Source organism: Scardinius erythrophthalmus, assembly GCF_964197995.2.
Source record: "Scardinius erythrophthalmus genome assembly, chromosome: 10".
Taxonomy (NCBI): domain Eukaryota; kingdom Metazoa; phylum Chordata; class Actinopteri; order Cypriniformes; family Leuciscidae; genus Scardinius; species Scardinius erythrophthalmus.
The window spans coordinates 33,676,088-33,691,994 of NC_138230.1; the positions used below are offsets into that span (position 1 = coordinate 33,676,088).

The 15,907-nt window shown below is 39.0% G+C and overlaps 1 protein-coding gene and 1 long non-coding RNA gene across 2 annotated transcripts in view; both read right to left on the minus strand.

The window, feature by feature from the left end:
- The window catches only part of LOC308697432, a 148,577-nt gene extending 139,885 nt beyond the window's left edge, over nt 1-8,692 (minus strand). The window contains exon 1 of the long non-coding RNA XR_014030938.1: nt 8,503-8,692. This is a non-coding gene — a long non-coding RNA (uncharacterized lncRNA). The remainder of the gene's footprint in view (nt 1-8,502) is intronic.
- A 3,048-nt stretch (nt 8,693-11,740) lies between these two features.
- On the minus strand, nt 11,741-15,501 carry sox4a (SRY-box transcription factor 4a). Its single transcript, XM_081377184.1, has one exon. The coding sequence runs from the start codon at nt 14,605-14,607 to the stop codon at nt 13,522-13,524; it is 1,086 nt and encodes a 361-aa protein (XP_081233310.1). The 5' UTR covers nt 14,608-15,501; the 3' UTR covers nt 11,741-13,521.
- Between the last annotated feature and the right edge of the window lie 406 nt (nt 15,502-15,907).

Here is a 15,907-nt window from a genome sequence, read left to right on the forward strand (position 1 = left end):
TGCCTAAATCATAATCATACACTTTTCGTTCGTTGGCCAGAGGAGAACTGGCCCCCCGACTAAGCCTGGGTTCTCCCAAGGTTTTTTCTCCATTCTGCCAACTGATGGAGTTTGGTTCCTTGCCACTGTCACCTTTTTCCACCTTTGTTGCCATTGGCTTGGCTTGCTTAGTTGGGGACACTTAAATTTAATTTAATATTCAACAATAATATTGATCTGCCTGCATTGCCACTATTATACAAGAACTGAACTAAGCTGGACGATGACATCACGGTTTACTCCAGAGCGGCTATACATATATCTCTCCACTCTGGAGTAAACCATGATGTCATCTTCCAGCTCAGTATAGTTTATGAACTAAATTAATAACTTATTTAAAACAAAAATGAAAAATCACTGAACTTACTTAAGCTAGACTGTGATGCTATTTTCGTTTGGAAACAAACTTTTTGCATTATTTTCCGGTTATCTCTGTAAAGCTGCTTTAAAACAATCTGTTTTGTAAAAAGCCCTATATAAATAAATGTGACCTGACAAAAGAAATTGGTCAATTTGGCTTGCGGTGTAAACATAGCCATACACTGTATATGTAGGGTATTTAGGGTGTTTTTCCACACCAGTGCATGTATGACATATCATAAGGAATTTCACTGACCCTAAACAAAAGAGTAATAAGTCTTGAATATGTAGTTCTTAATGGCCACAGTGTCTCAGACACTTTGTGTATATTGACCGAGAAGCTTCCAACAAACCAAGCAATGGCTCTCTCTCACAGTAATGCACTGTCCCCATTTAACCTTCATTTGTGTAAAGACATAATGCACATTTGGTTCTAAGCTGTCTTGAACACCAGCTGACTGAATGGGGGTCAGGAAAGAGAGTAGAACAATCCACACCCTAACTAGTGGAGCGGCCTCCTGCAGATTGTGAACTGTCAGTACTGAAACACCCTCCGCCTACTTGCTCTAATGAATCTGCTAGAATTCACAGGCACATTGGCAGATGTTCCAAAGGTCTGCCACTCTCTCATTTGTGCCGCCCACCTCAAAGCTCTCGTTTCAGATCTTACTCTCATAATCAGAGTCTTCTCATCTTTTCTAAACCACCGCATATTAGCTAAAAACTTCTCATGGGAAAACATCTCTCACCTTCCAGTTTACGCAGCTCAGACATGGAAGAGTTCCTTGTCAATACAGTGTTCAAAGGTGATTTCTGCAAACTGCGAGTTTAGATTGCAGTGAAGACCATTTAGTCTCTCAGTCTCCACCATGTGAAAAGTTCTCAGTGACTGGGTCTCATGTAGTCCCGGAACATTATTCAATCCTCTCTGAACCATGTGGAACTGCTTAAACACAAACACACACACACACACACACACACACACACACAGTGTGTAAAGCCAATCTCCAACTGTCACAGGACATTGACCTTCATCCTCAAGTGCAATATACAGTGATTGCTTTCACAGATGTGTTCTTCTGTAGTAACAAAACTTATAAAGAAAGTTCCAGCAACTCATTGCCTTTCAGTTTCTCTCTAATTGTCACCTTATCACATCCCATAATTTACATTAAATTGTCTATAACTAGCCCTGTAATGCATTAAATAAAACTCTAATCTCTAAAAATATGATATTCCATTCCATTAATTAGTCAAAATTAAACAATATAAAATAAAATAAAATAAAATTTCTGCATCTTGTGATTGTTTTGGAGCCAGTCACCTGAGCCTGTAATATTAATTAGCCTACACTCTTAAAGGAACACTCCACTGTTTTTTTAAATAAGGCTTATTCATCTTCTTTCCTACATTTAGATAGGTGGGCAAATGCATTTTTGTCTCAGTGCGTGCATTGTTTTAGTTTGACAGGGTCGTTGCTAGCTTAGCTTAGCATAATGAATGGAATCCTTTGTTGCCAGCTAGCATGTCCTGAGTAAAAGTAATATAAAAAATAAAAAAACCCACCTAATTACTTCTTGTGGCCTGCGTATTCACAATGAGTACAAATAGCGATGCAGATTAACACTAGGCGATTTCCTAGGCATATATTGACTTATATATTAAGTACTATATTAGGGGGAAGCACAGGCAAAGCACTGCTACTTGGGCGTGATATCTCTGCACCCAAGTAGCAGTGCTTCACCTGTGCTTCCCCCTAATATAGTCCCAAGTCAATATCTGCATAGGAAATCGCCCAGTGTTAATCTGCATCACTATTTGTACTCATTGTGAATACGCAGGCCACAAGAAGTAATTAGGTTGTTTGTTTTTTTTTTTTTTATATTACTTTTACTCAGGACATGCTAGCTGGCAACAAAGGATTCCATTCATTATGCTAAGCTAAGCTGGGGGGAGTATGGCTACCGAGCCCACAGCCCTCTCCTCGGACAGCACGTCATATACGCATTTATTCTATCTGTCTTATTTGTGTGAACTCGTGAAATCTCAAATACGCATTTATTCTGACTTATTTGTAAGTGTGAACTCGTGAAATCTCAATTCTCCAGCTGCAGTCGTCTTTGTTGTAAACTAATTCAAATCAAGCGCTCTTTGGTGACGTGGGTAATTACGTGACCGCAGATCATCTGTCCATCATCGATTAAAGCCCGCCCTGGCAATTTGATTGGCTCGGCCTTTTGGGAGCCGAGCATAATTACTCCTCAACGGATCGAGTCCAGACCGACCTTCCTGACCAAAAAATGTTGTGGGCGGGGTTCGGGCTGGCCCCCAGGCTACCAAAACTGCAGCGCGCGCTTAGAATAAACTGAACGTTATCATCTGCTGATGTGGATGCTAATATAGTTATCGTTATAGTTTTAAGTATTCTTGCTGTAAACGGGCCTTAAGAGTGAGCTGTAACGTTTAATGCAGCAGACAGGAAAAAAAGTTTATTTTATTCCATAGTTAATTTCAGTGTTATTTTAACATTTATATACCATTGTAATTTATCAATCTATTTGAAATAGTTTTATTTAAATTTTAGTAAAGTAAGTACTTTATTAATGCACTCGTCATATACATACACACACACACACACATTTCTTTTTTGGTTTAACTTATTTTTAATTCCGTTTTTTGTCATTTTAGCACTTCACCTTTTAAGTTTTCATATTTTATTTAAGCTTTATTTCAATTACAGAAAACAATTTTTAATAGTTTGTTAACATAACACTAATCCATTCCATGCTTTAAGAGCCCTCTAAAATAACTGCACACTTTGTTTGTAAAATATTTAGATACTTACAAAAAGTATGGAGATTACATTTTTAATTAATTAATTAATTAAAAAGCCTACAATAAAATACCAAAAATATATAGTGCACATACATCTGGCATTTTGTAGATTAATCTATTTAATATTAAAAAGATTAATTTAGAAAAGTAATGCATGCTGAAAATTGCACAGGCGAGAAATAAAGAAATCTACAGCCCACAAGCTACAAAACAGCCAAAGTGCCAAACCACAGAAATTTATCTCATTCAGCTCAAATTACATTTTCTACAGGAGTCGTCTAATATGGAAAAAGGAATAGCAGAGGAATGAATTCAAGAAAACAGAAGTAATATGTAGGTGTCAGGGTGTGAGTGAGAAGCAGCAATGGAAAACAGGCAAGAAGAGGAAGACGAGGTTATTCTGGGTGGAACAAGGAAGCTTGGATGTTGTGTGCCAATCTGAACCATAAAGGGATTTTCTGATGAGAAAGCAGGAGAGAGGATGGGAAGAGAGAGGATAGGAGACTTCACAGTACAGTAACATCTGTGATGCATTTGCATTGAGCTGCGAATAGAGCACCAGGTTCATGTGTTCCTTGTGGGCTGGAGAGCAATTTGCAACAGAGTCACTGCTCAGGATATCTACACAGTCAAACTGAAGACTTTTATAGACCTGAACAAATAAAATTAATACTGTACTGTATGCACCAAGACTTACAATGGCATTAAATTTGATCAAAGTGAATTTAAGACCTTTAACACATTCCCTGCCAGCATTTTTTTTTTTTTTTTTTTTTGCCAGCCACCGCCAGCATTTTTGATAATTTTTTCAATCATTTCATGGCCCCCAAATATTTTGTTGTTGCAAAATGTATGTATTTTACGCTACTGAAAAGGGGGAGAATTTTTTTTTTTTTTTAAATCTATTTTTTGAAAATATGAATCGATTTGACTTTAAATCAAATCGATTTTTTTCCCAGCCCTATATCTGAACATACAATATACCAAAAGAAATAACAGAGCCTCTGCTTTTAAATCAAATAAATTCTTACTGCATGCATTCTTTTTTATCAACACTTGAATATGGGTGAGTTTCATAACAATAGCAACATTTTGAACAAAAATAAAATCGTGTTTTTCAAAAAAAAAAAAAAAAGATTCAGAGCAATTATTAAAACCGATCAGAGTATAGATTGCGTCCATCAACGTCCCCAAAGCTTGCACAGTTATTATGTACATTTATTTGTGCAACATTTCATTTGGTAACCTTATAAGAAGTTTTGATTTATATGCAGTTTAATGTTTGATTAGCACACTTAAAACGCTTCTGCATCGCCTGTGTTTCAATCCGGAGATTATGTACTCTTTCAGAGGATGCATAACAGTGGAAAAAATGGCAAAATTGCATTAATGGTGAGGAAGCGTTGGGTCATAAATGAAGGAAAATTCCGTCAATAGCAGGGAAAGAGTTTAGGCCTTGCCTGCCCACTGTAAAAATGTAGGCTATGTAACTTTAAAGACTGTAAAAATGCTACAGTAAAAACCTGTTAATTGGTTAACAGTAAGTTCCCTTATACCATGGTGTTCTGTATTTAACATTGTGCACCTTGGCTTCTATATATTAGCATTTCCCTTAGCTCGTTGAAAAGTTATTTGTGATTAACTACCACCTGTGATGTACTTGTGATTATCTCTTACCATCTGTGTTTATATGGTGGTTGTTATAGATGTTAAAGATACAAAACACATTTTAATAGCAGTATGGCCTTGCTAAATCAACAGAAAGGGGCAGTTGGATTTATGTCAATTACTATTTTAACATTTTACTGTATTTTTACAGAATTATTCTGCAACCACAGCTGTTTTTTAGTTTTTTTTTAGTTTAGTTCAATTATTTTTCTCCTTAGTTAGGCCCTGCATGATAAACATAAGCATTAAATAGAGCAATATATTCAGAAAGGCCTGTCTCAGCTCCATTTAAATACCCTATGGGGAACCAGATGTGCCCTTCAGTCCCTCCAAATGCGCAAAAGTGTGAAGAACGTAGAGCAGCTCCACTTCAAAACAACATATTTAATCATAAACTCTTGCAGAAAAAAGCACCGACGCACAGTCGTGACGCAAAGCTACCCTTCAGCATATGTGTGCATTCAAACCACACATAAACATGTCATAAACTTCTACCAGTTGCTCCCAGTCAGAAACCGACAGCTTGTCACATGAGAGTGCTGGAGAACTTCAGAAGTGGTGTGGCTGGGCAGAGCCTGTGGAGCCCTGCCTGCGCATCCCTACAGTTTAGCACCGTCAGCAAATTCACACTCTGTTTCGAGACAGTAAAACATCAGGCTTTCTTGGCTGCATGGAGAGCGATAGAAGGGGAGTAAGTAAATCAAAGCATATGCTGACAGAAACTCACTCTAATTTCAAAGGCCTCTACCACGATCTTGACAAGGCCCTAAGATACCAAACTATTAAAAAACATAAGGGGGTGCCAAAACAACCGCTGTGATGCTGGGAAGAAAATGAATGCTGCGGATGATGCCTGATGTCACGGCGCAGCCGGAGAGCTTTTACTCCGAAAAAACTCAGATCTGAAATTAATTTCTAAAATAATGACCCTTGTGCTGAACAGATGCATAACTACACTGGAAGCCATAGGGAGGCGAAGCAGTTCTTAGGCACGGAAGCGTTTTCAGGTTCATCTCCCTCATCCTAAAGCACGTCTGAGAGCTAGAAGGTGTCTATTTACCTTTCCACTAAGGAGACAGAAGTGGGCTCATGAGTTTAAGACAATAGAGCTGCCAGAACCAGTGCTCACTCCTCTATACCTACCTCACACACACACACACTATGATTTATGGGTAGTAATTACTTCACTGCCGGTGACATCATCTCACCACGCTTCCCGCACAAAAGTGACTAATTAGCTGTGCTGTCTTCTGATGCCTGCAATGTCTTTTTTTTTCTCCTGTTTTTTTTTTGTATGGAAGACAAGGCATGTCAAAACAAGACATTTCAACAACCCAAGGCAACACAGCTATCTCTGTAGCAACCTTTCTAAGCAGGCATACATTATACACCATGTCTGTCGCTCTCTCACACACACACACACAAACACAGTGTCTCTAAACCCCTGCAGACAGCCTCTAAACAGTTTACTTGGATAACAAATTCGGTGATGGGTAGAAGTTTCCAGATGATCCCCTTGTCAGTTTCAAAAAAGACAAAGGACGTGTTTGAAATCGCTCCATATACCCTTATACAGTGCACTATTTGAGGGGACAACCAATTGTAGTGGCGTCCTAAACCATAGTGGACATGATCAAGGGCACTTATTTGATCCCATAATGCACCTCAATAATGAGTGTAAAACTGATGCACAGAATACACCATTCACTGTGAGAAAGAATTCTCGACGGAAGATATCCAGGGTCCAGATTCACTAACTCATTTTCTTTCACTGGACTATTTTAATGGTATAAAGCAGGGAGAAAGTTTAATGAGGGTAGATTTTAGATACAGCCAGAAAGTATTTATAGACTTTGTGGTTGGCTGCATCCGAAAGCATAGGTAATGACAACGTTTGCACACGAAGGTACATCACGAAAGTGATACATTTGGTGATAAATTAGTGAATATTGAACTACTTCAATAGTAATGTCTCACTAGAAATGACATCAAAAGTGGAAAAGTTCCTCAAAAAACATGCATGACCACCAACTGCGACTTTCAGATGCCATCTATATTTTTTAGCTCAACGGTCACAGAATAGAATGCACGGGATTGTGGGATAACAAAGGCAGAGAAGGATACATCTATGCTGCATTCAAAAATGGTTCAGATGAATCACAGGAGACAGGAAATGAAGCTAACTATTGGATTCAGACATGCCTTGGAATGTATCCTCCAAAGGTAGCATTTTTATCCTTTCATACACAGCCGTTGACAAATGTTTGTGCGTCATGTTCATAGTCAATGTGATAAACTACACTGAGGTCTGACACCTGAGAACTAACTTCATGCATGCATCAACAATCAGCTGGTTAACAGCAAAAACGAAAAGTGAAATTAGTTTTGAGAAAAGGCCAATTGGTTTGATATTTTGATAACTAATGCATTGGCATTCATGCATTGTAAAATGTGGCTTTACGTGTCCAAATGATTTTCTCTCTTGGTGTTATAGCTACTACAGATCTTTCTGTATTGCACATTATTTTTCAGAAAAGGTTGCTTGTGTCGCATATCAAAATAGTTATCTAATGTATATCATTTACGAGTGAGGGAAAACAAAAAATCACTCTCTGTAACACTGAACAACAAGTGTGACCTATGACTTTAAAAGGACCAAGAACACCTGTAATCATCACCACATATTGTACTGTACAACCAGTGACCTCAACATGATTTCATGTCTTTGAAAAGATGCACCAGTGAGAATGAAATACTTCGAAATAGGGGAAAAAAACATCCCGAAATACTTTCTCTGAGATTGAAACATTTATTAAGCATTAATAGATTTCCCCTGCAATTAAACTTGCCATTGCACTTTCTAATACTATAACTCACTGTGATTTTTATTTATTTATAAAACAACCTTACAACCTTTCCAACTTTCACTTTTTATAAGAACACTTTTTTTCTTGATTAAAATAAATTGTAATGTATGTCAAAATAATAAACTTTAATCATATTTCAATTAAAATGAACTGTTTAAAAATAGAATAGTTTGACTGTCTAGTTTAAATGTAATTATTGTGACGAGTTAAATGGATGGAAACACAGATAATAATATAATCATGACAGTATAGATAGTAATCTAATTATGAAAAAAATACATTGCAGATTGTCACTTTTTTCTTTTTTTTGCAGAATTGCTAAATAGAATTAGTGAAAAACAATCTACCTGTTGCTAACCTAGTTCTTGTCAAAATCTTGCTTAACAGTCAAGATAATAATAATAATATAAACATTATTATAAAGTTTAGGAGAGATGGACCAAAATGTGTGGGTTTATTCTTTGTTGATTATTCCTCGTGTCAATCGTGGTGGTGAGTAAATACAATTCCCAAAGAGCTCCTTAAAATCAAAGGCCAGGTTAATGAAAAGTCATCCAGTACTGATATTCCATTCGGTTACTGTGTTCTCATCCCACTATCGTGTGGCCAAGTGAAGTTTGTGACCAGTCAGTTCATTACAAGATGAACAAAGGAATACTCCACTCCCCCTTTGTGCTCAACTTTGAGAGCAGACGCACCAAAACTCCCGCTAAAATATTGCAAAATCATTTACCTATGTCAGGAAGTCATCTTCGAAGAATTTTATCTAAAACTTGTTAAAGTCCATTGATGCGTGATCCCGTTTTATCGCTGTAATCCAAAAGCGTAAAACTTTCAGCGTTCAGATGTTTGGCTTGTATTGATGATAACGCATTGTCTGCACGTGCTTAGACAGCTCGATAGACCACGCCCCTTTCACCCATGACCCCACCCCCTGTCCAATACCATGCATTTAGCAGCATGACACCTACAATTTCACCTACAAACGTTTGTGAAGAACTTTATTCAAACTTGTCTTTGTTTTTTTTTTGTTTTTTTGTTTTTTTTTTAAGGTTAGAAAATGTCAAGATAATAATAATCTTACTTTGACATGATTTAGTCGTGGATTGAGCACTCATGAATCATTTCTTAACAGCACATCCAGAGATATGCTGATTCTGAAATATGTTGATTCACATTTGTTTCTTCAAGAATATATAGGTCACTGAGTGTATTGAGGGCTTGGTTTTTGAGTAAATTGCTTATATATGTTTGAATGTAAATAAATACATTCACCAAAGCTTATCAGGTTGTATTGGTGACATGCATGGAGACCCTGTGGATCGGTGTAAATATTTCTAAGTGTTTCTAATCTCTATAAGTGCACTGATTCAAACCATCTGTGCTGCCTTCTGTCAGTGCTAAAGAGTTATTTAGTGTGTTGATCGTGATTAATTAATCTTATTAGTAAAAAAATCTGCATTCTGTATTACATATGTGTGTGTGTGTGTATATATATATATATATATATATATAGGCTACACATACATACATATACTGTACACATACAAGAAAAAATAATAGCTGATTTTTTTAATGACCCTGTTCAAAAGTTTACATATGCTTTTTTTTTAGAGAGAGAGATCTTGTATTCCATTTTAGTACTGCCCTTCAGAAGCTACATGAGATATGTACAGTTTTCCAGAAGACAAAATAAGTACAATTCTGACTATCATATTCAAAAAGTATATATATATATATATATATATATATATATATATATATATATATATATATATATATATATATATATTTTTTTTTTTTTTTTTTTTTTTTTTTTGAGATATACATTTTTCGGGCAGTATTAAATAAATAAAAAAACAACATGCAATTTGTATGATCTCTTTTATTTAGTTACAAATAGATGTATGTAACCCCCGAACACGTGTGTGTGTGTGTGTGTGTGTGTGTGTGTGTGTGTGTGTGTGTGTGTGTGTGTGTGTGTGTGTGTGTGTGTGTGTGTGTGTGTGTGTGTGTGTGTGTGTGGCCTAGTACAACCTACATTATGGAGATGGCAATATCCGGAATGTTTGTCCTTGTGGAGACGTTTTTTGTTCCCCATGAGGAAAACACCGTATAAATCATACTAAATGATGTTTTTTGAAAATGTTGAAAGTTTTCTGTGATGGGAAGGTTTAGGTGCAGGGTTAGTGTAAGGGGATAGAATATACAGTTTGTACAGTATGAAATCTTTGTGTTTATTGAAAATCCCCATAAAACACGAAAACAATGTGTGTGTCTAATGATATATATATATATATATATATATATATATATATATATATATATATATATATATATATATATATATATATATATATATATGAAGAGTTCAGATGCAAAAGCCTCTAAGTGCCATCTGAAATTTTCTTCTAGAATTATCTTCATCAAGCTCGTATATTTAAGTTCAGCAATTTCACTTGAATAGCAATAAAAATAACCTATTAATTGTCATTTAAGTGAAATTACTGAACTTACATATACAAGCTTGATAAAAATGATCATTCTAGAAGAAAATGAGGCTTTTGCATCTGAACTCTTCATATATATATATATATATATATATATATATATATATATATATATATATATATATATATATATATATATATATATATATATATATATATATATATACAGTAGTACACACACACACACACACACACACACACGCACGTTGTGTTTTTGTGTTTTATGGGGATTTTCAATATATATGAACTTTGTCTGTGTCATTGACTCCAGATAACAAGTCAGTGCATAGCAAGTAACACAGATACATGAGTTTGCAACCAGCACCCCAACACAATCCATCATCCAAGTCTGCTTGACAGACTGATACATTCATATCTTTACTTTGCACAACTGTGGTATTCAAACGGCTTCCTGTCTCTTTTCTCATTTGGGGGATGTAAACAGATTAACGCAAAAATCTTTCGAGGGCCCCCTCCCCATTCCCGACACAAACCAGTGCACCCAGAAGGAATTAATTGGTTTCAGCAGTCATCCCTTCTGAACAATCCACTTGAGCGCCCCCAATGTAGCCTCCCGGCAGAGACATCTCATCTGTCTCACACTCCTCCCCCACAGAGCCGACGTCTAGACCCTCTTGCTGCAGTGTGCATCCATGCTCACACTTGACTAGGGCATTAGGTTCACACCCTGCACTATCAGTTGGGATGATGCTAGATAATGACTCAGGCCGAGTTGCAGAAACACTCAGCTCTTGAGACACTGACGAACCATCTGATCTATTTTTTTCCCCCTCATGTAAACATGCCATATTGAAGGCATGTAATGTGATTATTGCATGTTTGTGATGTCTGGATCGCCTCTGTTAGACGCATACCCACCCGTCTGTGTCTTATTGCGGACAACCGGGGAGGGAGGGGTGAATGGATGGATGTTTACTAAGGACTAGAGAATTGAAACAGTGGTGTAATGTTATTATGTGACAGTTCAATGTCCCTCCAGGTTGCAACAGGCCTGTCAGTCAATCTTTTGGCCATGCGTCACTACATACGTCTCATTTAGAGTGACGACGCAGGGGACTGTATCAGTGGTATTGATAAATAATCTTATTTATTCTCAGCTTTTGAGCTTAATATTTTATATTGGAATGTTTTTAAGGCATCAAAGTTGTGAAACACAGTTTACATTTTTAGACCTCAGAAACTAACTAGGGTTTGTTTACTGGTCTGGAATGCAAAAAACACAGTAACAGTAGTTGTATGATTATTTTGCTGTGAATCAGTGTGATTTCAAATCAATCAAAATATTTGTGAAGCCATTTTCTGTTTCAGTGTTGGCGTAGTTACTGTGTTTTGCCTTTGTGGGGCAGTGCTTCTCTCAGAAATGAACATGCATGGTGGTGCAGAAAGATTCTTTGGTTTTATGACTTTATGTTAAATTTAATGACAAATTGTATTAGGAAAAACAAGAAGGGAATATGAAGAGAAACAGTCTTGCAACTGAGGTTCAGTTCCAGCTGATTTTATTTCCTTCTTGGAAAAAGACAAAGTTCTGTACAGAGGTCTGACAGGCAGTGACTTGACACAATTGGCTGGCTTTTGAGTTCACTACTCAAATGTTGAGATATGGTATGGCAAGACAAAACAATATTGTACACAGCATATTGCACAAAATGAAACAATAAAACATATCTATATATTCCAAAAGTCATGAACAACACTCTTAAACATAGGGATGTATAAAGATATATGTTCTCGTTCCTGTCATGATATATCATCGTCAGACATAAACACGCAATCTTTTACTTATTTTACAGTCAATGTACATAGAAATCTTCATGTTGATCCTCTGCCTTAAACACAACTGCTCTACATAAACCTGAATTCAGAAATACAAAATGCTATTCGCCATGCCATAATATACTAAAACAATTAGCTACATTTAGCCAACAAGTAGAAAAGATTAAATATCCTTGTACAATTATGGAGTGAAGACGTACTTCATTGTTCATGAATTATAGGCATTTCGACCGTATCTGTAATTCCATCCAGTGGTTAAAACCGAAACGTGTCACTATAAAAGCACAAAGAAATCGGTATTCAAAAGGTACAGTATCCCAAATAAGGACACGATAAATCGCAGCTGTCGCTGCAGCTACAGCTACATACAACTTCATTCAGCGCGCGCATCGTAGGCTAATGATGATTGGTCGTTGAAATGTAGATACTGTCTCTTTAAGAAGCCTGTGGATTGACACTGTAAACATGTTTAGGGGGCAGATTCTGGAGACAACCCAACCCCCTGGTTTTAAAAATCGGAAATCCAAACAGCGATATTCACCGATTGACACCCCCTCGATAGATTTTGTACAAAAATACACTCAGAAAATAATGAAACATTTAATCTCCGTTCCATGTGAGAGGTCATCAATTAAATAATACGAAACAAGACTAGCCCTTCCGCGAGACAGACGGACATGTGCATGTGTAGCCTATACACACAACAGAATGACTAGAACACAACTGACTGAGGGGAGCAATGTTTGGCCATTATAAATACATCGATATAAAAATGCCAGCGCTTCAAAGTTACTTGCGAGAGAACGAGGATGAAAAAAGTAAAAGGCAGAGAAAGAGAGAGAACGCTCCTCGGATGAATTTTGGTCCTGATTTGTAGTGTAAAGAGTCGAATATCATCTGAGTTGCGTCTGAATCCTGATGTCATGACGACAGAAAAGCTGGTGATTGTGATTGTTTTGTTTTTGCGTCTGATATGGCGCTGCCATTCGGTTTCAATGAATCAACACCAGTTACGCTTCTCAACAGCCTTTCGTAGTTAAATCGTAATGAAAGCATGCGATTCTGGTCTAACAAACGACTCTGGTAAACAACCTCAAGCGCGAGCACCTCCATTCAGTACCTCCAGCAAAAAACAAGCATTTGACCAGACTTTTTTTCTGTTTAAAAACGTCCCTTTTTAAGTCGAAGAGGGCGCACAACGTGAACTCGCCACCGCGCAACGCCTTCCTCTGCGTCCAAAGCGCGCCTCCTTCCAGCACCAAACGAGCAAGCTAAGCACTTTCATCTGCACTCTTGTCAGTGGATAATGAGAGCCCACAGTATCTGCTGCATGATAAACAAGAGGAATCATGTCGTTGATTCGTCTTCTGACTCGTCTCGGAGGATTTTTCAGTCCTCCAGTCATTTTTTCAAGTTCTCCTTTCAACCAGACTCATTATTAGCGCTCAATAAGTGAACACCAAGTTTGATATTGTCGATTCGAGCCAGTCCCCTGATATCATCTCGCTCACCTCTGGGGTGCAGTAGTCGGGGAACTCAAAGTGCGAGCCGGAGCCAGACTCAAAGTTGAACTCCAAATCTCTGTCCAGAGGCGCTGTGCCAAAGGTGCTTAAGCTGTCAAAGCCGGGACTGGGGTCCGCCAGCTCGTCCTCGAACTCCTCATCCGAGGAGGACGACTGCGAGGAGGACGAGTGCGAGGCGGAGGGCGTCGGAGACGGCGCGCGGGTGTACTTAAAGCGCGCGGCTGGCTCCGCGTCTTCTTTCCCGCTCGCTAGCCCGTCCTCATACAGGCTCAGCGGGTCGCTGGATTCCGCCGAGCTGCTCAGAGTGGGACTGGCCGGCACGGCGACGGAGGGCGGGCTGCTGTCAGAGCTGCATCCCCCGAACACATGCCCGCGCTTTGCTGGTTTCTCGGGTATCTGTTTGGCGGCGGAGACGGACCTGGATTTGTAGAGCGCGTGGTGGTCTGCAGGGACGGAGTGGGCGGTCAGCTCAAGCGGCGTGGACTTTCTGTGCGTCCTGCTGAAAGATTTCGAGCTCTTTTTGGATGCAGACTTCGCGCCGGGGCTGCCGCTCACGCGCTCCCCCTTCTCCCCAGTCTTGCCGCTGGATGACTTCACCTTCTTCCGAGGTCGATATTTGTAGTCAGGATAGTCTGCCATGTGCTTGAGCCGCAGACGCTCGGCCTCGCGGATGAAGGGGATCTTGTCGCTGTCTTTCAAAAGTTTCCAGCGCTTGCCGAGTCTCTTGGAGATCTCCGCGTTGTGCATGTCCGGCGACTGTTCCATAATCTTGCGCCTCTCTATCTGCGACCAAACCATGAACGCGTTCATTGGCCTCTTGATGTGCCCCGATGGGGTTTTGCACCAGGCGATGTCCATTTTATCCCCAGCTGAGTTTGGGGAGCCGGGGGTCTGAGACGCGTCCATGTCTAGGTCCATCTCCCCCGAATCAATAGAATCGCCGGGGAGCACGTCGCTGTTGTTGCTGCTGATGTGCGTTTGCTCCACCATAGCCAGGTCTGTGCCCATGCGCTACAAACAGTCTCAACTTTTAATTGCGCACGAAAATCCTACACGTGCTGCAGCTCGAGACGCGTTGATAGCGCTAAGAGTCTTTCTTCTTCACTCTTGTGTGGAATATGATTTAGTCAGTCTGGACACAAAGTTGTTGCTGCTGCTGCTGCTGCTGCTGCTGCTGACTGTCTTTTGGTTCAGCACGCCGTCCACAAAGCGCATATCCCTGTCAAGTCCCGGCAACGTCGTCAAAATCAACAGTCTGCCGTTCAACTGCCGGTTCGACTGAAAACGAACCCAGAGTGCGCTCTGGACGCGAAGTATCTGAAGCCGTTTAATGGAAACGGACAAGTGTCTTCATCATAGTTTGTCGTATGACCATGCGGTAGGTTTAGACGACTGCACTTTTTCATGCTCTGAACTTCCTATCACCCTTCACAACTTTCAATACTTCTGCTAAACCGCCTCACAAGGATTTATCCTTTTCCGAAGGTATAAAGGAAAGAGATTCCAGCCAATCAGCTGCTGTCACTAGCCTATCCACAGCCAAAGCCACACCTCGTCGCCGTTCATTGGCTGAATATAGTATCTAATAATAATCGGCGCGTGCAATGAGAAGCTTTCTGTCTGACCTCATTCCATCTACACTGCAAACTTAGTTTTAAAGGCACATTATGCACTCCCCCTTTCCTAGATCGCTCGCCGAATTTGGCAAGGGTGTAAGTTAGGATAAGCAATTCTGATGTTCGATTATGAGCGATAACACGGATTAAAATGTAAGATTGTTAAACCCAGCTTTCCACAAAGTGTTTACTTTTTTCTCGCGGGTATTGCATGTATCATAGAGGGTCTACAAATTATTGTTTTATTTACAATATTAAATGGCGATATGAATAGAATGTTCTAGTAGTTGGTAAAAAAAAAAAAAAAATCGCTCATCTATATATTCAGCATGCACAGCACCGCGCGTTATTTATTTATACACAAAGACAGCGCGCGCCCACATGCCACGCGCTTCTCCATTCAAAAGCAGCATGTTCTTGTTTGTGTTGATAGCTCGCGCTATAGTTATCGGGTTGAAAAAAATAAAATTATGATAAAAGTGTTTTATGGTTGGTTTTCAGCGATGTCTATTTCTTAAACAGTCCATTTCATATTCTTCCCAATTTTATATTTCTAGCTAGGCTACTAGAATGAAGCTGATACCAGAATGCACTCACACAGCAAACAGTCAAATGCAAGAGGTGAAGAAAGCATTTGCCAACGTGACTCCGTCAAAACTGCATTCGTTCATGCCTCCAGATGGCGTACTAGA

What these genes read in the sequence shown, in the direction of transcription:
- sox4a (XM_081377184.1), bottom strand. Translation starts at nt 14,607, where the DNA reads ATGGGCACAGACCTGGCTATGGTGGAGCAAACGCACATCAGCAGCAAC.